This window comes from Lactuca saligna, chromosome 5, assembly GCF_052625555.1.
Source record: "Lactuca saligna cultivar CGN05327 chromosome 5, ASM5262555v1, whole genome shotgun sequence".
NCBI classification, from domain to species: Eukaryota; Viridiplantae; Streptophyta; class Magnoliopsida; order Asterales; family Asteraceae; genus Lactuca; species Lactuca saligna.
In genome coordinates, this window is record NC_136421.1 from 313544025 (window position 1) to 313568605 (window position 24581).

The following is a 24581-nucleotide window of genomic DNA, read 5'->3' on the forward strand; positions in this document are numbered from 1 at the left end:
AAACAAATTTATATCACCAAGATTTGTTGTGTCACACGTATATCTAATAGGCATACTCATACAATCTAATAGTTGAAATCAACATAAAATTTGTACCCTAATCATCAATAGTTGCATCAAAATGAAATTGATTTAAACATTTTTACATGCACCTTGTACATTACCCTAGAATACAAGTAAAATATTATATCAAGAGGCCAACGAAATAAAAAAAAAAAAAGATTTGTATATAAGTCTAATGCCTTTTGGAATTATGTTGTTTTTCTACACACCAAAGATGTTATGTAAATAGTTTAGATACATTAGATAATGTGAAATAACTTTTAAAATTATATATTTGGCCTTCCTTTACTAAGCGTTCATGGAGGGTAAGTATAAAAAGTTTTTCCAAATTTTGGTTCAAATATTGTTGTTGTTGTTGTTTTTTTTTTTTTTTTTTTTTTTTTTTTCTAATTCATTTTTTTATGCACGAGCTTTGTAGAAAAACCAAATGATAGTGCAAGAAATCCGTTGATTAAGAAAATAAATAGAGAAAAACCCTTAGATGGGGAAAACCTATGTTGATGAGAGGGTAGTTTGAGATTACCACTTAATACTAACTTCTAATTTGTAGCTTAACCCACTAGGGAATTTTCTTTATACTGCGTAAAAGAACACCTTGATATATCTTTCTATGTTAAGTCCTCTATTTAGTAAGTCTACCAAGTCAAAAGGAAACACCATCTTAAACTATAAAATGTATCTTTAGTTTATCTTATACAAGAAGAAGGAGAATTTCATATATATTCTTATTAAACATCAAAATATCATATTTGACCAATTTGATTTCTGACTATCATATTTAACCTTTTATAAAATTTAAAATATTGTATTGTTATTCTTCAACATCAAGATATCATATTTGCCCAACTTAATTTTTGAATATCATATTTACCCTTCATAAAATTTAAAATATCGTATTGTCATTCTTAAACATCAAAATATCATATATGTCCCTTTTAAAAATCAAAATATCATATATGTCGTTCTTTAACATCATAATATCAATGATAATATATAAAATATCCTCCATTTACAACAATTAGTGATCTATTATGTTGGAGTGACCCCTTCTCTCCACAAGGACTCTTTTGGAGAGATAATCTTAGGTTCCACATATATTCATGTTACTTTGTTGTTTTCTAAATTTGTCTATCAATAATAATCTTTTGGCTTTTAAAGTTTGTAAAGGAAACAATGTATCAACTAGGGGTAGGGGTGTTTACGTACATGGGGAATTTATATGGATACAAGGGGCTTATGAACGTATTTGTACAAAAATTCAATAATAAATGTAACAAAAAGAAAAGGATAATGAAGTTTAGGTTTGAGAATGTTCTTCGGTCACATTTATCAAGTCTTCAATTGGGTTTTGATTTTAGCTTTTATAGTTTAGGCTTTCAATTATTCATATTGGGTATTTGCATGAAGCAAGACAAAGACATAGAACAAATTGCAAGACAAGTTGGACAATTTACCTGGTAAGGGTAAGAAAAGCTGGGAGGTAAATAGGCAGTAACAACAACAACAATTCGTCTAGGGATATGTTTGGCAAAACTAAGTGGTAGCAGGTAGCGGGTGACTATTGTTTTTATTTGTTATATAAGTGTTTAACAAAAATAATTGAAAACATTTAAAACATGTAAAATTACATAAAATGGCATCTTGTACAATATAAAATAGAAACATAATAATGAAAAAATGATTGTCTAAATTGTTCTTTTTCAAAACTAGAAAATATTCGATAACTAGGTACTATTACAAAATCTAAAATCATATAACAACATAAAAAATCTAGTAATAAAATCATCAATGTCGAACATTTCATAGTAGCAATATCATTACAAATGTGCTTCATATTATTAGATCATTCGCAAAAGTCGTCATTACTCGTGTCAATAACAACTTACTCGTGTCAATAACAACAAAGACCAAAAATAGCAGTTATAGAATTGGTTTTGATTGTTTCCCATAGATGGTGCAAATATGTGAGGTACTGTTGTAGAAATTGACAAACAAGAATAATGCATCCATGAAGTTATTAGGGGGTAGCAATGGAAGGGAATCTGGAAATATTAGTTTATGTGACAAGGGTAGTATTTATAAGTTTATTTTGAAAAGGGTAGTAATAATGAGATGAGCATATCATCAGCCGTATCCAAAGAAGAATCTGATAATTTACATAACTTGGTCAAGAGAGAAGATAAATTATGCTAAAGTGTCATGATTATTGCTAACATCATTGAATAAGTTTGAGAACTAAATGATGGATACGGTCAATAAAAGATATCTACAATAATCATTTTTCTTAACAACCAAATTACATTAAATAAATATAACCTAATTAAAAGGTTATTACGCATCAATGGAAAGTTTGAATCTATTGTTTCTGTGAAAGTAAAACCTATCTTGGTAGTACTTTGAACTCTCTACAATCCTAACAGAAAAATTTAACTATTCTCATTATAACCTTACAATCGCATGCATGTATTAATACTAGAAAGCTGGAAAAAAAAAAAAAAAAAGGAATAAACTTTTTCATTAAAACCTTATGATCGCAAGCATGAATTCATACAAGAAAGCTGAAAAAAAAAAAGGCAAAAACTTTTTCACGTTGTGATTTTTCTATTCCTTTTTGTTAAACATGATTATAAAATTTCATTCAAAACTTATTTCACTAGGAACCAAAGTGAATAATCACACAGTATCTTCATTAGATCGATAAAAAAATAATGAATTAAAATTATGATGAAGATGAAAAAATCCGAATTCTGTAACAAAATATACACATGAATTGAAAAAAATACCTGTTGGATTCACTGCGTGGGAGAAGAACATGTACGGGAGTTGTGAGGCACTTTTCAATCGGCAGTAAATAAAACCTTCAAATTAATCCGACAGAATCAAATCCTAAAAAATCATGAATCAACCTAATCTCAATAAATCACGATTGCAATCCTTTCCAAATTTGAATGCCTTGATGTTCGCAGGTACATTTTTTTCACTATTGAATGGTGATCCTACGACTCCAAGTCAATATAAACAAGGTATAATCGACTTCAATTTGATGACTAAATGGTTTCTAAGGAATAGGAATTAAATTGGAAAATAGACACATTTTAATCAAATTTCATGTGAACTTATAACTACTATGTTTAATATGTTATAAAGATGATGTAGGTGGTGTTATAACTAGCCCATGTCAGAAATAGCAATTTAGTTTTGTTTATTATGCATGTGATTGCATATTTTTTTATTTAGTTGTTTTTGGTCTCTCGGTCGACGAATTTAATAGCCCAACTATTAATTTTGTCAATTTTTGATTGTGTCCTTTTCATCTTCTTCATCTATTTAAACATTGTGTAAATGCATATTGCAAACAATGGCTTTTGTTAATTATTTTGGCAGGTTACTACAGGTGGCATGTTCAATATGCAATTGTGGGAAACTTTGGGTCGTCTTCTAAGTACAAGAACATGTTTTTATTTGATGTAATTAAGTTTATTTGTATTGATATAACACCATTATTGGCATGTGTATGCTTTACACTTTTTGGTGCATATAGAAACATAAGAGTCGGGGCTTAAACCAATGACTTGTCAATGACATTGCTTAGTATTTGATTATATAGTCGATCTTATAGGGGATAGTCTCAGCTCGTGCTCTTAGATCTTACTGTTTAAATTAAATTCTTGGTTCATGATTTGGGTTTCTTTTGTAATTTTTTCAACGAATGACATGGTTTTGGTGAAAATCAATTAACATTATGTAATATTATTAATCTTCGTTTCCTAATTCATCAACAATTTCACCCGGTTATGAGATTTATTCGTATTCACTTCTCAAAACTTCCTCTTCGCCTTGCTGATTTTTGAGTTATCCGACAAAATGAAGCCATTTGTGCATTTGACGGGGTCAAGCCATGCCTGAAGATTTTAGCAAGTATGTTTAGCTTTTTGTTGATTATAATTTCTCTAATTCTAAGTTATGATTATAATTTCCTTGATTTTATTAACATAACTCTTATGTTTTTTTTTTTATTCTTTTTACTTATATTTAGGAATAGGATACCTTAAAGTTATTTGCTTTTGCATGCGAGCAACAACTACATACAACAAGGGAAAAACTTTGTCATTGTTTAATCCATGAATTGGGTGGTCGTGATTAATTCATCACGCTTATGCGAAATACTCATGTGCTACTGTAGCTAAAGCATATGGCACAGTTTCAATCACACTTCTCTTTTATGTTTCTGTTTTAATCTATATTTATCGTATGGTGATATAATTCAATGCTTGTTAAAAAAAAGTTATGTTTATTATTTCAATATTTTCAGCGGAAACGACCCAACATTTATCTTTTTGGGAAGAGAAGCTTTGGCGAATGCTTCTGCAGTTACACTCTAACTTGAACTTTATTTTAGCCTCTCAAATTGTAAGTTTATGCAGTAACCTTTTGACCACGCCGTGTTCTGCAAACAATTCTACAGGCGGAAAAACTTCAGCCAACACGCCATGTTCGCCAGTTTCCCAACAACTTAAGATATTCAGTTGCTTTTTCGACCCCAAGAGCTCCGAGGCTCAAATATGGACTGGGAATGCGGTTAGGAAGGATAAGTTTCCAACTTTATCATTTGGGACATGAAAAACGTCCAAAGAGCTTGTCTACGGTTCTTATTTGCTACAATGTTATTATCTAAAAGTTTGTCTACACTGTGTGGGAAAATACATGAAAATACTTGTCTGATTGAATTCTTTACACTCAACAACAAATATTAAAATCTCCGGGTATTATATTATTGTCTATTTATTTTAAAATACATATTTTTGTTTGGTATATATATTAGTTAATAATATATACAAATGTATTTTTAAATTTATTCTAATTATTATACCATTTTCGTTACAGCTTTATCACTTAATGAAGATCAAATTAAGAACCTGACTTTGTTTGAGACTAAACAAATTTTACTTTGTAACAATTCAACTCTCAAAGATTACACATGGATGCCTTTTCCTGATGCTGATTCTGTAACTTCTTCAAATCATCGTCTCATCACTGAGGAGCTAGATTATGACATCTTATTTAAAGAACGAGTTTGATTAGCTTTCAGTTGCATTAATGCATGAGCAACGAAACATTTTTGATGACATCATGATTGCAAATCATAAAAATAGAGGTGTTTTCATTGTATAGGGTTATGGTGGAACAGGTATAACCTATCTTTGGAAAACATTATCTACCGCAGTTAGATGTAAATCTCAAATTGTTTTAAATGTTGCTTCGAGTGGGATTGTTTATTTATTATTAACCGGAGGCATGACAATGCACTCCCGGTTTATAATTCCATTGGTTCTTACTGAGGATTTTGTTTGTTCCATATCACAAAACACTAAACTCGCCAGTTTATTACAAAAAATCTCATTGATCATATGGGATGAAGCACCTATGATTCACAAGCACGACTTTGAAGCTTTAGATCGAACTTTGAAAGTTGTATTAAAGTGTCGTAATCCTAGAAACTCAAAATTGCCATTTGGAGGGAAAGTGATTGTGTTCAGAGGAGATTTAAGACAAATTCTGCCTATTATCTTAGGTGGTAGCAGACAATACACTGTTAATACATCATTAAGTTCTTCATATTTATGACAACAATGCAAAGTCCATAAATTAGCCAAAAATATGAGGTTACCTGTTGGAAGCGATACATCTACTATTCAACAAACAATGAATTTTGCAAAATGACTCTTGGATATAGGAGAAGGAAAAGCTGGTGGTCCTAACGATAGAGAAGCGATTATTGATATTCCACAGGATCTTCTCATTAATGATCTGTGTGATCCTATAAGTTCATTAATTGACTTTGTGTATCCATCAATTCTTGAAGATTCCAACAATCCGGGATATTTTCAAGAAAGATTAATATTTGCTCTAAAAAATGAAGTTGTTGGAAAAATAAATGATTGGTTGCTATCATTGTTTCAAGGAGATAAAGTCAAATATTTAAGTTAAGATAAACTATGTCTATCAAAGTTTGTTCATGATCAGTTGGATGCTAATTTATACTCACTTGATGTTTTAAATGATCTTAAAGTCTCAGGTCTACTTAATCATAAGTTAGTTTTGAAAGTCGAGGTTCCAGTTATGTTGTTGAGAAACACTGATCAGGAAAATGGCTTGTGTAATGACACTAGACTATACGTGATATATTTGGGCAAATATGTTATTGAGGCAGTTATCATATCCGGAAGTAATATTGGAAATCGGACCTTTATTCCAATAATGTTGTTAACGCCATCTGAAAAAAAAATCTCATTCAAATTTCAAAGAAGACAATTTCCATTATCCGTTTGTTTTGCAATGACAATTAACAAGCGCCAATGACAATCCTTATCTAAGGGGTTGTTTGGTAGCCTATTAATTGAAAGTTTAAAAGACAACCTCTTAATTATTCAGATTTATAGTGTTTTTTAGTATCTTAATTTATGCCTCTTAATATGTCATGTGCCTTTTAATTTTTCAGATATAATGACAAGTTTGAACTAAAAAGACACGCTCTTATCCAAGTTTCCCCTTGATGTTTCAGCCCCACTTTCCCAGCTCCCTCTTCTCTTTCAACACACACGACACTGCATCCCCCCCTTCATCTCCGATCTGCAACCAGGTGACCGACCCTTCCACCATCAGCCGACCACCCCTCCTCCAGCGACCTTGCCTCCGCCTTCGCCTCCATCGGTGACGTTGTCTCCGCTACTACCGCCATCGCCGAATCGAAGCCCTCCAGGTCCCTCGTCGACAACACATATCTTGGTAATTTTTTTCTTTCCCTAAAACTTGATTATTTTCGTTGGAATATTTGTGATGTTGGTAGAAATCATATTCTTTGCTTGAAATCATATGCTTTGCCCTAATGTTTATAAAATTTCTTACCTAGCTGTTTTATTTCATTGTATATGTTAACGACTTTACTGTTTAATTGAGATGAAGAATCTACTGAAGATGATTATGAGGATGTGAAATCGGACCTTAAAATTGGGTCAATCGTGAATTTTGCTGATAAATTTAACTTCAAAATTTCCTATTTTTTTGTCTTTACTTCAGGTTTTTGATTATGTGCAACTTTTGTAACATTTAAATGTGTTTATTACCTATTGGTATACTCTTGAAGGAATTTGGAAACTATGATCTGATTATGTAACATTTTGTTCCTCATTTAATATTTCAATTTTCTTTCCAAAAGCTCTTAAAATACTCACGTGACTTTTCAAATCCTAATTGCAGATTCAATCACTAAACAACAAGCTGAAGTTAATGGAAAGGCATGTGCAGATGTTGGACAAAATGGAAAGGGGTTCTATCACACTTTCATCCCACGAAATCAACTCAAGTAATCAATTCAAGTGCAACTATTACATTTAGCAGCTTACATTTTGTCACGATTTTTGTTTCAGTTAAACCTGAAATTACTATATTTATGTTTGATTTGGATCTTTGTTTAATTTTGTTTTATATTTGGTTTAGATTTTTCAAAGTGTTTATATTTTACTTGTAATTATTAAAGGAGATGGTTTGGTTATTTTTTAAAATAGAAATATTGAATTTAGCACTAGATAATACAAAAGGGTAAAATTGACATTTTTATTATTCAACATAGCAGTTAAGAGGATTCAACCAAACAACATGTTGAAAATTCAGACCCTCTTAGAAATTCAGACCTCTCAAAAATTCAGATCTTAAAAATTCAGATCATGCCAAACAGCCTCTATAGTTGGTTTGTTTCTCAAAGATTCGATTTTTACACATAGTCAACTGTATGTTACCTTATCTAGAGTTAAAAGTAGATAATGATTAAAATTGTTAATTTTAGATAATGACTATAAAATCATAAATAAAACTTGTATTTTGGTTTTTAAAAACACTTTATTATTAATTTTTATTTGTAATTTGTTACATTTTTCATATATTTTTGTTTCAACAACTTAACTTTCCTATTTTGTATATATCTATTATAAATTCCATTTTTTGTTGCTGTTGTTTTATTTTTTTATAATTAAAATATAATTAATCTAATATTTAATCATACAATATTATTATTGTCATTACTTCACAAATAAAATATAACTTTGAAAATAATGTTACATATTTATTTAAATAGATGATTATAATTTTAAATAAATAAAAAAACATAACTATTCTAATTAAATTTTTATTTAAAATGATTGATCGACAATTATAAAATTTTATTAAAAAAATCACCGGTGATTTCCAAAGGGCAAGACCCTAATTGCAAAATATTAGAGTTAGATATAATTATGTGTCTAACATACATAATGAATATGTTTCCCGTCCACTCTATGCGAATTTACTAAATTATCCCCAACAATCCTATACCAAAAATAACAATAAACCCCTAGAAACCCTCAGCCCCTCCGCCGTCGTGCCTGTTTCCATTCCCGCCATCACAAGGTAATCTGGTTTTCTAGGGTTTTGATTTTGTTGACTGCAAGTTTTGTGCTTTGGGATTAGTAAGACCCGTTACATGGAGCATACATGGGATAACCGATGGGAATTTCGTATTTTGTTGATTCACACACTTCAAATTTGTAGTGTGTACCAATTGTTCGGGGATGTTTCCTGGCTAAAGTCGACTAATTCATCACAATTTCTAGATTTAAAAAGCCTGTTGAAGTGTGAACTCATATTTTTCATACAACTTCTTGTGAAAACCAAATACCACTAGCTTTGATGGTAACGTATTTACCCGATTTCTGTTCGATACTTTTTTTTTTTTTTCCTTAACCGCTTTTCGAGGCTTTTGTTGACTGCAAGTTTTTTGCTTTCGGATTAGTAAAAACGTTTACATGACTATGATGTAGATTTCATATTTTGTTGATTCACATACTTCAAATTTTCAGTGCGTAGCAACTGCTAGATAAAATTTTCAGGCTGAAATCTGTTGAAATTATTAATTCCACCACAATTTCTAAGCTTATGAGGCTACATGTTAGATTATTCATTGGCTTTAAGTAGAGTTAGTGAAACGAATGAAGCAGTTTTATGAAATTTGAGAGTCTATGAAATTTTCTTTGATATGTAATTGTTTGTCTTGTTTATCTTCTTGACTTTAGGACTGCAGAAAGCCAAAGGAAAACACTAGTGCTTTAGAGATATGGATACTGAAACAAATGGAGGTGGCTCTTTGGTTCTGATAAAGCAAGGAGCAGAAGCTGTGAGATAAATGTTTTTTTTACATTGTTTATGTAACTGAAATTCCAAAATGGAATCCATGTATAATAATATGGTTAATTTTTTTTGATTGATGCTTCTTAGAGAGTCTTTGAGTCAACATTTGGAGGAAGGAAGTCAATTGTTAAGGAACGATTCTCAAAGAAGTACAGACATCCAACTTTAGATTCAAAGCTCACACTCAAGCGCTTAAATGCGGTTTGTTGACAAATATTTGATTTTAAGATTTGGCTTTTGTTTCCTATAGTATAATATTAATGATTGATTTATTTTATAGGAGGCTAGGTGTATGACAAAAGCTAGAAGGCTTGGAGTTTCTACTCCTGTGCTTTATGCAGTAGACCCTGTATCACATACCCTAACTTTTGAGTATGTGGAAGGTCCATCCATCAAAGACATATTCCTTGAATTTGGATTAAAAGGAGTTGTTGAAGAAAAGATGGATGACATTGCCTTACAGATTGGGGATACAATTGGGAAATTACATGATGGTGGAGTCATTCATGGGGACTTAACCACATCCAATATGTTATGGCGTAGTGACACAAACCAGCTGGTATTATTTAATACCTTTTTTTTTTTTTTTTTTTTTTATAAATTTTATACGATTATTTGTGTATCAACTTTGTTTATCTTTTGTCAGGTATTAATCGATTTTGGTCTGAGCTTTGTGTCCACACTTCCAGAAGACAAAGGTGTTGATTTATATGTTCTGGAACGTGCTTTGCTTTCTATGCATTCATCATGTGGAAATGTGGTAAGATAATTGGAAATTTTGTATCCAAAATTCAAATTAGACATTTTTTTTTTTCCTTCCCATTATATGGGTAAAGTGGATGAATGGGTAATAAAGTCTGAATACATAGGGTCTGTTTCTTCTAGACTGAATAAATGACCATTTTGCCCTTACATTCACCAAAAAGCAAATTTCACAACATTCATCAATTTTGGGAGGAAAAATAAAATAGGTAAAGGGTTAGTGTGTGTAACTACATTAGGCTATGCTTCTGTGGCTTAGCCCAGTAAGTCATTATGTCTGGATTGAGTAGAAAAGAAACAGTCATGTATGGGTTTACAGATTAAGTGCTTAACTCATTAAGTAAAAAAGAAACATAACCATGGTTTGGCATTCTTGAGCAGATGGATAAGATACTTTCAGCATATAGGAAGTCTACAAAGCAATGGTCATCCACATTTAACAAACTTGGTCAAGGTAATATAATCTTCTCTACTTTCTTTTATGTAAAAAAATGATCAGCTTGAGTAATCCTTTATTGCTAATAGATCAAAAGGGTATTGATAGAGAATTGAGATTGATAGAATACTAGCTTATGTAAGAAAGTTTTGTAAAAAAACTGAAATGAATGGAAAGGGAGATAGTTTCTATTGATAAAACGTAATCAAAACCAATCATACGATTGTCCAGGGAGTGGTCCCTCTCTCACAGAGCATGAATACTCCTGAGCCAATACAAATATCACAAAATAACCAGATGATCAAAACAAAATATTCTCCTCCCTTTTATTCTCTTCTCACGCCCTAACCAATTTAGCCACTTTCCGGATTTGCCCTTTTTCCCCTTCTAGAATATACTCTTAGTGGTCCCAATGTGCTCCCTTTACTGATTGTTAGACGTGTATCTGTATCATTACTCCCCCCATCAATTAAAGTCTTGACCTCAAGACTTGTATTTGGAAACTGTTCTTGGATAGTGAGAGCATCCTCCCATGTAGCTTCTTCCAGCGCTTGTCCTTTCCAATGCACCAACCATTGTTCCACCTTGTCGGGAGGATCCCCGACGACACGAGTAGCCAAAACTGCTGCAGGAGTTAAAATATCCCCAGTATCCACCTCCAAATCCGGAGGAAGAGTTGGATCCACTGGAGCTTGCACCGCTTTTTTGAGCAACGACACATGAAAAACAGGATGAACTTTGGATGTAGGAGGTAACTGAAGCTTGTAAGCCACCGGGCCTACTTTTTCTAGAATCTGAAATGGACCAAAAAATTTTGCAGCCAATTTATGATGTATCCTGCTAGAGACAGACATCTGCCGATATGGTTTGAGTTTGACATACACCCATTCACCCTCCTGAAAGTGAACATCTCTACGTTTTTTGTCAGCTTGAGTCTTCATATTACTCTGTGCTTGAGCTAAATGGATCTTCAATTGTCGAATTGCTTCATCACGGTCTTGCAACTCTTGAGATACAGCCTGCACGCGCACTTCGCCTGGAACATACTGAAAAATGGTAGGTGGTTTGCGCCCATAAACCACCTCAAAAGGAGAGATGCCCGTGGATCCATGGAAGGTGGAATTGTACCAAAACTCAGCCCAGGGGATCCACTGAGCCCACAAACGTGGTTGATCTACTGCAAAACATCGAAGATATGCTTCTAAGCATCTATTAATTACTTCTGTCTGGCCATCAGATTCCGGGTGGTAAGCCGAACTCATATGCAAGTGGGTGCCTTGAGATTTGAAAATTTCCTGCCAAAACTTACTAATAAACAAGGGATCACGATCACTCACAATGGATTTTGGGATGCCATGGTGGCGGACCACCTCACGAACAAAGACTTCAGCCACCATCTTGGCGGTGTACGGGTGTTTCAAAAGTATAAAATGGGCGTATTTAGACAATCGGTCAACAACAACGAAAATCACATCAAACCCTTTGGACTTGGGAAGTCCAAGTATGAAATCCATGGAGAGATCTTCCCAAATTGCCCTTGGAATCTCTAATGGCTGCAACAGGCCCCCAGGAGTCAACGAACTCGCTTTGCACCGCTGACAAACATCACAAGCGCGCACAAAGTGCTTAATACAAGCAATCATACCATGCCAATATAAATTAGCTGCCAGCCGTCGATAGGTACGATAATACCCCGAGTGTCCTCCAGTTGCTGACGTGTGGAACTCATAGAGGAGGTCAGGAATAAACTTAGACTGGCGAGAGATCACCAATCGATCCTTGTAGTACAAAACTCCATTGCGAACTGAATAGCTTGGATGGCGAGTAGGATGTGTTTGGCATGCTTGAATTAATCGTTGAATATCCACATCTTCCTGTGCTTCTTTGATCAATTCTGCCCCTTGAACCCATAGTGGAGTAGATTGTAATTGAGTCAACTCCCCTGCTTCGACTCGACGCGAAAGAGCATCCGCTGCCCTGTTTTCCCGGCCCGGTTTATATTGAATGTCAAAATTGTAGCCTAACAGTTTTGCAACCCAATTTTGTTGATCCGGGGATGTAATACGTTGTTGCAATAAAAACTTAAGGCTTTTTTGGTCTGTGTACACCACAAATCTTGTTCCCAATAAATAAGATCGCCAGTGTTGAACTGCAAGGACCAATGCCATAATCTCGCGTTCGTAAGCTGATTTGGACAGATTCTGATCACTCAGGGCTTTACTGAAATAAGCAAGTGGTTTATTATGTTGCATCAGAACCGCTCCAATGCCTCTCCCAGAAGCATCACATTCAACGACGAATGGTTGTGAGAAATCCGGCAGTGCCAGAACAGGGGCTGTGACTAACGCTGTTTTCAAATTCTCAAAAGCCAATTGAGCCTCCGAATTCCATTTAAAAGCATCTTTTTTTTTGTTAATTCTGTTAGCGGTCGTGCTATGCTCCCATAATTTTTAACGAATTTGCGATAGTATCCTGTTAATCCGAGGAATCCCCGGAGCCCTTTTAACTGTTTGGGAACTGGCCACTGCACCACCGCCTCTACTTTTGTTGGTTCCATTGCAACACCCTGACCATCAATGATGTGGCCCAAATATTCAATAGATTTTTTGCCAAATGAACATTTTTTTTGATTGACCACGAAGTGGTTATGCTCCAAAATGTACATCACGTCCTCCAAATCTCTTAAATGCTCATTCCAAGAAGCACTGTATACCAATATATCATCAAAAAAAATAACCACTTTTTTTCGTAACATAGGCCGAAAAACATCATTCATCACCGCTTGGAATGTGGCCGGAGCATTCATCAATCCAAAAGGCATCACCAAGTATTCATAGTGACCATCATGGGTACGAAAAGCTGTCCTCTCAATGCTGTCTTTATGCATTTTGATCTGATTATAACCCGATTTTAAGTCTAGTTTGGAAAAATAACACGCCCCAAATAATTCATCTAATAATTCTTCCACCACCGGAATCGGAAACTTGTCGGGAATAGTTGCTTTGTTTAATGCTCTATAATCAACACACATTCTCCAAGTGTTATCTTTCTTGCGAACTAAAATCACCGGGCTTGAATAAGCACCTTTACTGGGTCGGATCATCCCCAAATCTAGCAGCTCCTGAACTTGCCTTTCAATTTCGGACTTTTGAGCATGCGGATAACGATAAGGCCTGACACACACCGGATCATGAGGATTGGCCAAGTTGATCATATGATCATGTGATCGAGAAGGGGGCAGGCCCTTGGGAGGTTGAAAAACTGCACCAAATTTGTTAAGCATTGAATGCAACTCAGCTAACTGATCAATTGCTAAAGGCATATTTTCCATAGAGGTAATCAACCCACTGGAAGTACGAGGGATGCATTGGTCGTGTGTGGTGGATGGGTTCTCGTGTAACCATTTGTGTAAGGAAGCTTGAGAATGTTGGCCCGGAGCTAAACCTTGAAGCTGAACAATCTTGCCTTGATAAGAAAACCGCATCCATGACTTATCCCAACTGTGTGTCACTTCACCCAAAGTCTTCAACCATTCCATGCCCAAGATGATATCAGTACTCCCCATGTCAAATACTAACGTATTCACTTCAAAAGAACAACCTCCCATCAAGAAGCGCAGGTGGAGACATTTCTCAGTCACCCGAACCACATGACCATCTCCCAACTTAATGTTGATCCCACGAAATTGGACAGAATGAATGCCTAAAGCCAATACCAATTGACGTGACACAAAATTGTGGGTGGCTCCACTATCAACAAGGACCACAACAGGAATCCCTAAGAGTTCACCATCAAATTTAAGGGTTTTACCTCCACTACACTCGGTTGATGAACCAGTGAACTCTAACGCTCGATTGGAAGAGAAGAAGTATCCTCTGAAATGGGTGACTCAGTCAGGATAAATTGGCTTCCCTCATCTGCTTCATCATCGCCCAGTATCAACACACGTAATTTCCCGTTTGGACATTTGTGAGTTGGGCCAAACTGCTGACCACATCGGAAACATAAGCCTTTTTTCCGACGTTCTTCCCATTCGGTGCGTGTCAAGGATCGAACTCCTCTGTCACGATGAAGGTTAGGAGGATCGAGTGGGGACGTACACGAAGAACGAGAGGCTAAGAAAGAACGATGGCCATCAATACGTTGCATCGGGATACGCTCCGTCTGTTTAGGGTTAGTAAATCCTTTTGGGTCGACCCGACTTCCACTAAAAGATTTAATATCCGACCCAAAATCCAAACCCGATCCAGGAGCTGATTGATAACGAAAACGGGTTTGGGAAATATTACCGGTGGTCGGACGGAGGATTTCTTCGACGTCTTTGGCGGAGTACATCGCATCTAAACGCGAGTGAAGACGTTGCAGTCGAACCCACCGTCGCACTTCATCTTGCAATCCAGCCATAAAATACCCCATAGCTTGCATTTCAGGCATCTTGGGCACGAGGGCCATCAAATACTCAAAATCATCGATGTAATCATTGATGGAGGATAGTTGTTGAATCGAAGCGAGTTGTTCATAGGGATTTTGGATCTCCAAACCACTGAAATGCTGAAGTAATTCCTCTTGGAATTGCTCCCACGTGAGAGATTCATGAACCTGACGCACAATAGAGAACCAATGTTGGGCGACACCCGTCATGCTGAGTTGCGCCAATCGGAGACGAAGAGAAGGATCGGTGCCATTGATCTCGAAGAAGAGATTAGCCTTTTGGATCCATCCTTGAGGATCGAATCCATAGAACTCCGGCAATTTCACTTTCTTGACAGCCCAGGGTAACCCACCAGTCACAGATCCCGTTGCTCCCGAGGATGGAATCGAACCACTCCCAGATCCAGGAATGTGAATCAAAGGAGTCTGGACAAATGGAGAACCGCTTCCCATACCAGAAACGCCACCAGAAGAGCCATCGGCACCTGCTTCCACGGATTTATCTTGCTTCTTAATCCAGTTCATCATATACTTTCTAAATTCCACCATTTCTTCCCGTTCGCTGTCCATCTTAGATTGTATCACCGTCAAATCAGCTTGCAATTGGGAAATCTGCTCGTCATGGTGATCTAGACGAGATGCCTGAGATCGAGTTTCAACTGTAGCCTGAACCATTCCTTACTCAGGGCAGAGCGTAGCAGGTCGGACCAGTGATAGAGAATTGAGATTGATAGAATACTAGCTTATGTAAGAAAGTTTTGTAAAAAAACTGAAATGAATGGAAAGGGAGATAGTTTCTATTGATAAAACGTAATCAAAACCAATCATACGATTGTCCAGGGAGTGGTCCCTCTCTCACAGAGCATGAATACTCCTGAGCCAATACAAATATCACAAAATAACCAGATGATCAAAACAAAATATTCTCCTCCCTTTTATTCTCTTCTCACGCCCTAACCAATTTAGCCACTTTCCGGATTTGCCCTTTTTCCCCTTCTAGAATACACTCTTAGTGGTCCCAGTGTGCTCCCTTTACTGATTGTTAGACGTGTATCTGTATCAGGTATGCTTTATGATAAGTAAATAAAAAGGCTTGGCTAAAAAGGGAATGGTAAAAGTTATCAAAAAATCAAAGCTTTTACAACCTTGTAAACCATTTTATTAGACTAGTAGAATCGTTATATTAATAAAAGTAATAATATCTTATATATATATATATATATATATATATATATATATATATATATATATTAATTGTTTATATGATATAATATTGTTGCATGTTAACTTGTGACAGTGAGGCTAAGAGGCAGAAAGCGAACCATGGTTGGATGAAACTAACTCACCATGGTTTGACATTGACATGTCTGTTCACATAATAGGTTTCATTTGGTATGTGTGTGCTAATTTTTCTTTGAAGTTGTATATTTAGACCTAATTTGAAAGATTTGAAATGATGTTTTTGTTTTCTTTCAAAAACATCATTTTTGGGAATTTGTGTGTTAGTTACTTGTAATCATATTATCAGAATTGTTGAAAAGCTTAAATAGTTTATTTAATTATTGCAATTTCAAAACGGTGGAATTAAAAAAAGCTTTCATGAAGCTTTAAGGATAGTTAAGAAATTGGCTATTGACCTTGTGTATTATCGCTATAAATTTTTAAAACACATATCCAAATATTTTTCATTTCTGAAAATGTTCTGATTTAAATTTACATGGTTGCTATCGTTATTAAAATTGATAGGTTGATTTCATTCTCCGGTCTTCTTTTTATTTCGATTTTTACCTTCTGAGAGATTATGAATGAAGAATCACGCTTTGATTTTGGGGAACTTTAATGAATTTAATTTAGGGTCTAATAAACGAAATACAGTATATGTCATTTTGAAACATCAAAATATGTTTGATGTTTTAATAGTGAAAATCAGATTTTTGTTAAATATTGTTTAAGCGAAACTTCAAAATTATCTTGTGGTCATACATAAACAGGAGATCGATATGCTTGAAATAATAAATGTTATAACTTTAACCTTTGAAATAAATGTGGGTGTTTCTAGCATCTCTTTTGTAAATGAATTACAAAGCATCTTCATAACTTTGGAGGAGAAACCACAATTTCATAGCTTGGAGAATTCACCCTATTTTTTGTGTGGGTTTTATGGGTTACATTTTCATGCAGTTTTTTTTTTTTGACTGATGTGTTAGCTATCACTCGTATGGTGTTTTAACATTATCACTATGTTTTTTTATTGCATGATTTTTATTTGGGCATAGCGCACCCAAATGCTCACGATTACCTTGAAATGACCTCAAGCCGTAGGATTATTTTTAGGATTGTTCAGCCAAAATTGAGGTTCTTTAATTTTAGCTCAATCTCAACTAACTATTACTACTACAACCACTTGTTGGTTCTAGATTGTAAATATTTTTGTCAAGTTTCTTATCTATCTACCTCTATTTATGATAGATTTGAAAAGTTATGACCGATCTATTTCTTAAGAGGACCTATCACCTATGCCACTCTTATGTGGCCTATGAGAGGGCAGCTTCACGATAGGAGATAGTAATTTCTTTTATGATAAAAAAATTGTCGATATATTTATTATATATCATTGAAGATTGTGTTCAACTTGAAGTAACTATAAACATTGTTGATGGATAAACTAAAGCCAGTGATGGGAGAATCTCATGACATTTCTTTATGAGAAAACCAGGCCTAAGAACGTTGGAGGGATGGTTCCAACGACCTATTTTGGTTGACATCACAAAGATCCTTTTTAGATGCTTTTAATACTTTATTTTTATTTTTTATTTTTAATTTGAACTAGTGAACAAGTGCTTAGATAGTAGATTATCGAAACACTTCCACGGGTTCAACTAAAAAAGAAAAAATATTACACTGGTATTAAAAACATCTAAAAAGGAATTTAGTGATGTCAACCAAAATAGGCCTGATTGTAACAGTCTCTCTAACATTCTTAGGTATGGTTTTCTCAAAAATAAAGTTTGTGAGATTCTTTCGTCCCGTTTTGTGGCATGCTCTTAGTTTATCCACCTACATGGTTTATAGTTACTTGAAGTTAAAAATCTTCGATGATAAATATACCTACAATTTAGTTTTATTTACATAAAAGTAATTACTTACTCCTATTTCATGAAGCTGACAAAGGTCGTTCTTGTGGGTAACATGTTGCACAAGAGTGGCATACATGATACATCCTTTTAGGAAGGACATCAGTGATAGCTTTTGGAATCTATCAGGTAAGTAGATAAAAGAATGACAACATTATATACAAATCTAAAACCAACAACCGGTAGTAGTAGTTAGTTGAGAATATGTGTGACATATACCTGTATAGAAATCCCACAATAAAAATCATGGTGATAAAGTTAAAAACACCATAAGAGGGAGCTGCCAATGGATGAGTAAAAAAACATCATGAGTGTACCCTTAAATGCTAGATACATAGAAATTGGAAGAATTCTCAAAGCTTTGACACTGCTCCAAAGTTATAAAGATCTTCTGTAATTGCGGTTGCAAAAGAGAGGCTAGCAATACCCACATTCTCAATGCAAGCTCCCATCTAATAGAAGAATACGTAAACGGTACAAGATGAAGTAAAAAAACTAAGTCGGTGAGGTAAATAAAAACCTGACTTGGTTATATATTAGCACACCGAATAACAGTACAACTAAAGAGAACATATGTATGTCCTGTAGTCTCTATAAAATGAAACATAAAAGATGTGAAAAAAAAAAGTTTAAATAAATTTATTAAACATTTCAATAAAAAGTATAAGTAGAAATAATGGTTTATAACAAGAAACCTAACCATCATATGGTTACCAAACGTAACGCCTTCATTGTCCATAAGCAAAATAGTGCATCTAAAGCTACTCTCTTCGGTTTTTGTCTTTGGATTATTCCACACCCAATAGCTTCATTGTCCAACACTCTTTCCACGTAACTATAAAGATAAAAATGTAAATCATTATAAATAAAACAACCTCGGTTTCTCAAACTTGCTTTGCACAAATGAACTTTATTTATAAAGGGAACCTCACAGATAAACTTGCATAAAAATGTCATATTTCAATAGGATCTTTTTATACCTTAAGTAATATTTGTTACACTTGGCTTATGAAATTCCGGTTACTTTCTAATTAGTTGCCACACCTCTGTAATTCTACACAATGCATAATCTATAATTTTTGTATGGCCATTCTCGATTCTATTCACAATTTGACATATATGCTTTGTATCCTCCCATCTTGAATGGTGTTGTATATTTCATGCAATTACACGAGTATTAAGCATTTAATGATTTGGATTGACAACCAAACCCATAAACTCCTTTTAATAAACTTTAAGTGAAGAAGAGATAAATGTGATTTTTTTGATTAAGCTATTTATCCATTAAGTTGTTCTTATTACATTATTTTATATAGATGTTAAGAATTAGGGATGAACTTTTTAACTGAAAAACTGAATTGCAACCGCAATCGGTTTAAACCTATTAGTGGTATTTGGTTCGTTTCCCGATTCCCCTAATTTATCATTTTCGGTTTTCGGTTCTTTTGATTCCGGTTCGGGGTCGGGTACCGAAGACCTTCTTAGATAGAAACTTCCTAGTAGAACCGAACCGGAACCGGTTAATGGTATTCGATCCGGTTCTCCCTAATCGGTTTTCGACTCTTTGGTTCCGGTCTGATTCGATCCAAAACTAGTATTTAGCTGAAATACATAAATGCTCTTATTCAACGAAACTCATCTCCATAAATTAACTTGGAGAGTGGGCGCCAAGCAACAAACTCTACAAGAGGTCTTTAGGTGAGAATTTGATTAATTCGAAAACTTCAGTTCCATTCGTTATAGGGGGTTAAAAGGGTGTTGAAAATAAGAATTCTAAGGATATAAAAGAAGGTTATGGTGACTCTCACTCATCATTAGGCGATTCCATTAAAATATTGAGGAAGAGACGATGTTTTTCCCTTATTGATGAATTGAATGCTTTTATTGATTTTGGGCAAGCGAGGGTTAAGCAATGGAAGGATTTACTCAAAATATTCAGGATCTTATTAATAATCATGGAGGAGTTGAAGATTTCTCATGAATTTACTCTTTATTAATGTTCAAGGATTGTGGAAGGAGGGGAAGAACGCGTGGGTGAAAACCTTTTGTAGTAAACATCAAATTTCTTTTATAACTTTATAGGAATTTAAGATGAGGCGTGTATATATATATATATATATATATATATATATATATATATATATATATATATATATATATATATATATATATATATATATATATATATATATAGGGTTAGGTTATTTTGTTTTTACTAACTATTGTGTGCCAGAATGCACAGATCTGGACCATCGGATGAAATATAATCAAATGTCATGATTTGAGGGTCTATGATAGTAGAATAGGATAGCATGTACTATATAATCACACAAATTTTAGAATAAGGGCATTTTAGTCAATTAACCTATATTAAAAAAGGAAATTTTCGGATTTTTAGGGATGATTAATTCCTTTATTTTTTAAAAATCTGAATATTTTAAATTAATTCAAATTTAAAAATCCGATTTTATTCTGTCAGAATGATAAAGTGTCAATCATAAACTAGTGAATATATTTTTCGATTTTATTCTGGCAGAATGGCAGAATGACAAACATAAACTAGTAAATACATTCTGAAAGAATACACAAAATCGATTCTTGAACTAATAATATATCAAAAAATTACATTGTATGATTGTGATTCATTGAATAATAACAAACATTCTGAAAGAATAAACAAGTATAATTATTAAAAAATAACAACATTCTTAAAAAATGAGTGTGATCATTCTTTAATTCATTCTTCAACCCTTTCCCATCAGGTCTTCAAGCCATTCTTGAAGCCTTTTCTACCAGAAATTCATTGCCAAGTAATATGTAGTGATACACTTGTAAAACCTGCACATTAAACATACAAATAATTAACTACAATTTTATCAGAATGCAACAAATAATATTCTTACAAAATAAACTATTCTGCAAGAATATTATTTAAGAATTTGTATTATCAAGAATATATCCAACAAACAAAATAAGGAACTAGCATCAACCTATTCTGATAGAATAAGGAACTAACATTCTTCGGGTTCCATGTGTTTCTTCTCGATATGTTCAATATATTAAACTACAAATTCTGACAGAATAAGGAACTAGCATCAACCTATTGTTATGAAAATGGCATCCAACCCAATCTAAATTGAGTTATATAGTTCTGAAATGAATAAGGAACAAAGTGAAGTAAAAACATTAATGATTTTTAACTATTTTTTCGTTGAGACATTTTATCAAACACGTGGTGTGCTTCTTCAGTTTCTTCAAAAAAATTAGTGATAGTCTTACCAATTTTGGCAATCAAAATTGGGTTTTGTAATCTGGAAAACATAATTCACAATCAAAAGTTAAGTACTACCACGATGCATATGGCGTTCACAGTATTTGGAGTCTGGATACGCGTCTTTTGAGCATCTCCATTTCTTTCCATCGGTCCTCCTACATCTCCCTGGCTCTGGATCAAACTTCTTCCCGTAGTATGAACAGTAGCTCAATGCTTCAAAAAGTATAAGATTAGTCAGAAATTACACGACAAGAAACTGAAATCAGATTTTGGATGATTGTATTGCGTATATATTGGAGATTTGGAGTATGGTTGGTGTTGTAGAATCAAATCGAACATATACATAAGAAAGTTATGAGAAGATTTTGAAACTTCAACCTAATTGAAGATCAGGAAAAAGAGAAATGTATTAGAAAACATGTATTAGGAAAAAGAGAAATGTATTATGTCTCACGGTTGGCTTCTTCTACTGCTTCGCTTCTTCAGAAGACGTGTATTAGAAAAGATGATGAGTTAGATTTAAGGCTAGGGTTAAGTAGTTGGTCAAAGAGATTTTTATGGTAAATCTCATTAATTAAGGGATTTTATTTTGATTATCATTCTAAAGTTACATAATTACCCTTATTCAATTTTTTAATTATTTAATTACTCCTCAATTCCTATTGGTGCATTCAGTCACACAATAATTGTCAAAAACATTTGAACCTAACTCTATATATATATATATATATATATATATATATATATATATATATATATATATATATATATATATATATATATATATATAGTTAGGTTCAAATGTTTTTCTCAAGTATTGTGTGCCTAAATGCACCAATGAGAATTCAAGAAATAATAAACAATTAAATAAATCATTTAAGGGTATTTTGGACCTTTTATACTTTTAATTAAGGAAATCATTTAATTAAATCTTGCAATTAAGGAAATAGAATAAGTATATTTGACCTAGCCTCTCTCTTAAATCGTGTCTAATAAAACCTCCAGAATCCTCAAACCTTTTTCACTCCTAGTTCACCAACCGGAAGATGCGATTGAAAAATTCTTCAATGGCGGAAGATGCGAAGGAAGGCACTCAACGGTTCTTCGTTCCTCTCCCGTCGTCGGCAGCAAAGAAGATCAAGGGGAAGATCCCCCTGTGCTCATCTTCGTCGGATTAAGGAGGAGAAGCACGATTGGAATCAGAAATCGGGAAGCACTTCCATTGATTCACCGATTCGAAGGAGGAGGATGAGGAAAATATTGATTCCATGAAATCGTTTATCGCTAATCGAGTCATCTGTCATCAAAATCGATTCTAATCTTATTAATTGATTTTGTGTTTGAACTAAATCAATCTGTTGAACAGAAATCGGGGAAAAGCAACGGCAGCAGATGGCAGTGAAGAGGTTCTCGGTGCCTGTTGTGGAGTCTACAAAAGGAGGTGAAAACAAAGGCAACAATGGATTTTAGGTCGTCAACGACACCACCAAGAAACTAAATTGGTATGCTCTTGTACTAATCATAACATGTTTTTTTAGTTGTATCTCGAGTTCTTGACCACCAAGAAACTGAATTGATAAGACTCTCACTAATTTTTTTTGAAGAAATTGAAGAAGCACATCAAGTGTTCGATAAAATGCATAGTTGAAATCTAGGTTTTTTTACTGGTTCTGATCATGTTATTTGGTGTAAAAATAAACCATTTGTTAATTGTTAGTAAGAATTTCAATTGGAATTCAGATACTTGTGTAAATGAATTTCAATGTCTGCCACATTCTATTAGAATTGTTAATTGTTTATATGCATTATGATAGAATTTTGGTTAATTGTTTATATGTATTTTGATAGAATTTCAATGTCTGCGACATTCTATTATAATGGTTGTATTGTGTACTTCAGAATTTATAGTATGTTTTTTTAGTTACAGCTTAAATCAATCATTCTTGCAGAATGTCTTTTAGAATGATGTTAGTAATAATCATCAATTTGATGCCTATTATTCACAAAAGATTTTTAAAAGAATGTTATTTAAGTGCATTTTGTAATGTTTTCTGTCAGAATTTATTTATATAAATGTATTCTATTAGAATGTTTTTACGAATGTTTGTTAACTAGTATATTTGTTTAACGGGTAATACTAACGAGTAATGTATCTTATTCTTTCAGAATTGCATAGAGAAGGAATTTAATATTGATTATACAAGAAAAATATTTGGAATCGAGTTCAACAACAAGTATATATGCGAAGATCAAGTGGATTATACGGACCACTGAAGAAGATCAAGTGTATTTGTTCAATAATTGTATATTCAAGAATGCTATTTTTTAAGAATTTTATTCATCTTTGATGATATTCTTTTAGAATATGTATAACTATTTTAAATGTATAAGGATATTAGTTTGTAAGAATATGAATGAATTTGTTTTTTATGTCTCAAATCAAATATTTGCATTGGAAATATATTCTGCAAAAATAAAATCGAAAATATATTTACTAGTTTATGGTTTGCATTCTATCATTCTAACAAAATAATATTCCATTAGAATAAAATTCTGAAAGAACATCATTCTAACAAAAAATATTCTGACAAAATAAAATTGGTAAAAAATTGAAATTGAATTAATTAAAAAATTCAGATTTTTTTTTTAAAATTAGGATAATTAATCATCCCTAAAAATCCGAAAATTTACTTTTATAAATGTACCTAATTGTCCAAAATACCCTTTTGCTTAAAAATGTGTGATTATATGCTACATGTTACCCCATTGTAATATCATACACTCTCAAATCATATCCATTGATTAATTTCATTCATTAGTCCAGATCTGTGCATTCTAGCACACAATACTTAGTAAAAACAAAATAACCTAACCCTATATATATATATATATATATATATATATATATATATATATATATTGATGTTGTAGGGGTAATCTTCAATTTGATTATGCTTACTCCTCTTCTAAAGGTCTTTCAGGTGGAATTCTATTGGTGATCAAGGTAATGGAACAGTAAAGCACAAGAAATAACAAGGGATAACAACTTGAATAAGGCAGTTGAATGATATTATTATTATTATTATTAAATGAAGAATAGCAACCTAATGATTACAGTTGTTGTACAGGGAATTTTCGACTGATTACTTGTGAACTCAAAGCTAAGCTATTTAAACTAATAAAAACTAACAGATAAGAGAAAAACTAGGAACAATCCTCTTCCAACGGTTATTACTCCCATGTGCCCTATTTTCTTCCCGGT

At 33.4% G+C, this 24581-nt stretch overlaps 1 protein-coding gene across 3 annotated transcripts; it reads left to right on the forward strand.

Annotated features, from left to right (window-relative positions):
• The first annotated feature begins 8375 nt into the window (after window positions 1–8375).
• On the forward strand, window positions 8376–16458 carry LOC145048632 (Protein kinase superfamily protein). 3 transcript variants are annotated; one of them, XM_078997179.1, is made up of 7 exons: window positions 8376–8505; window positions 9168–9268; window positions 9370–9483; window positions 9563–9841; window positions 9929–10042; window positions 10426–10498; window positions 16209–16458. In XM_078997179.1, the coding sequence occupies exons 2-7, from the start codon at window positions 9209–9211 to the stop codon at window positions 16244–16246; spliced, it is 678 nt and encodes a 225-aa protein (XP_078853305.1). In that variant the 5' UTR covers window positions 8376–8505; window positions 9168–9208; the 3' UTR covers window positions 16247–16458. The 3 variants fall into 3 exon arrangements, with proteins under 3 accessions (XP_078853305.1, XP_078853303.1, XP_078853304.1); XM_078997177.1 differs by lacking the exon at window positions 16209–16458 and adding an exon at window positions 13238–16088; XM_078997178.1 differs by lacking the exon at window positions 16209–16458 and adding an exon at window positions 13238–16089 and having other exon boundaries at window positions 8391–8505; window positions 9176–9268.
• Window positions 16459–24581: the final 8123 nt, after the last annotated feature.

What these genes read in the sequence shown, in the direction of transcription:
- LOC145048632 (XM_078997177.1), top strand. Translation starts at nt 9,209, where the DNA reads ATGGATACTGAAACAAATGGAGGTGGCTCTTTGGTTCTGATAAAGCAA. An exon ending in GTAGTGACACAAACCAGCTG is followed by an intron (nt 9,842 to 9,928) that starts GTATTATTTAAT and finishes ATCTTTTGTCAG; the next exon opens with GTATTAATCGATTTTGGTCT. An exon ending in ATTTAACAAACTTGGTCAAG is followed by an intron (nt 10,499 to 13,237) that starts GTAATATAATCT and finishes TTCGTAACATAG; the next exon opens with GCCGAAAAACATCATTCATC.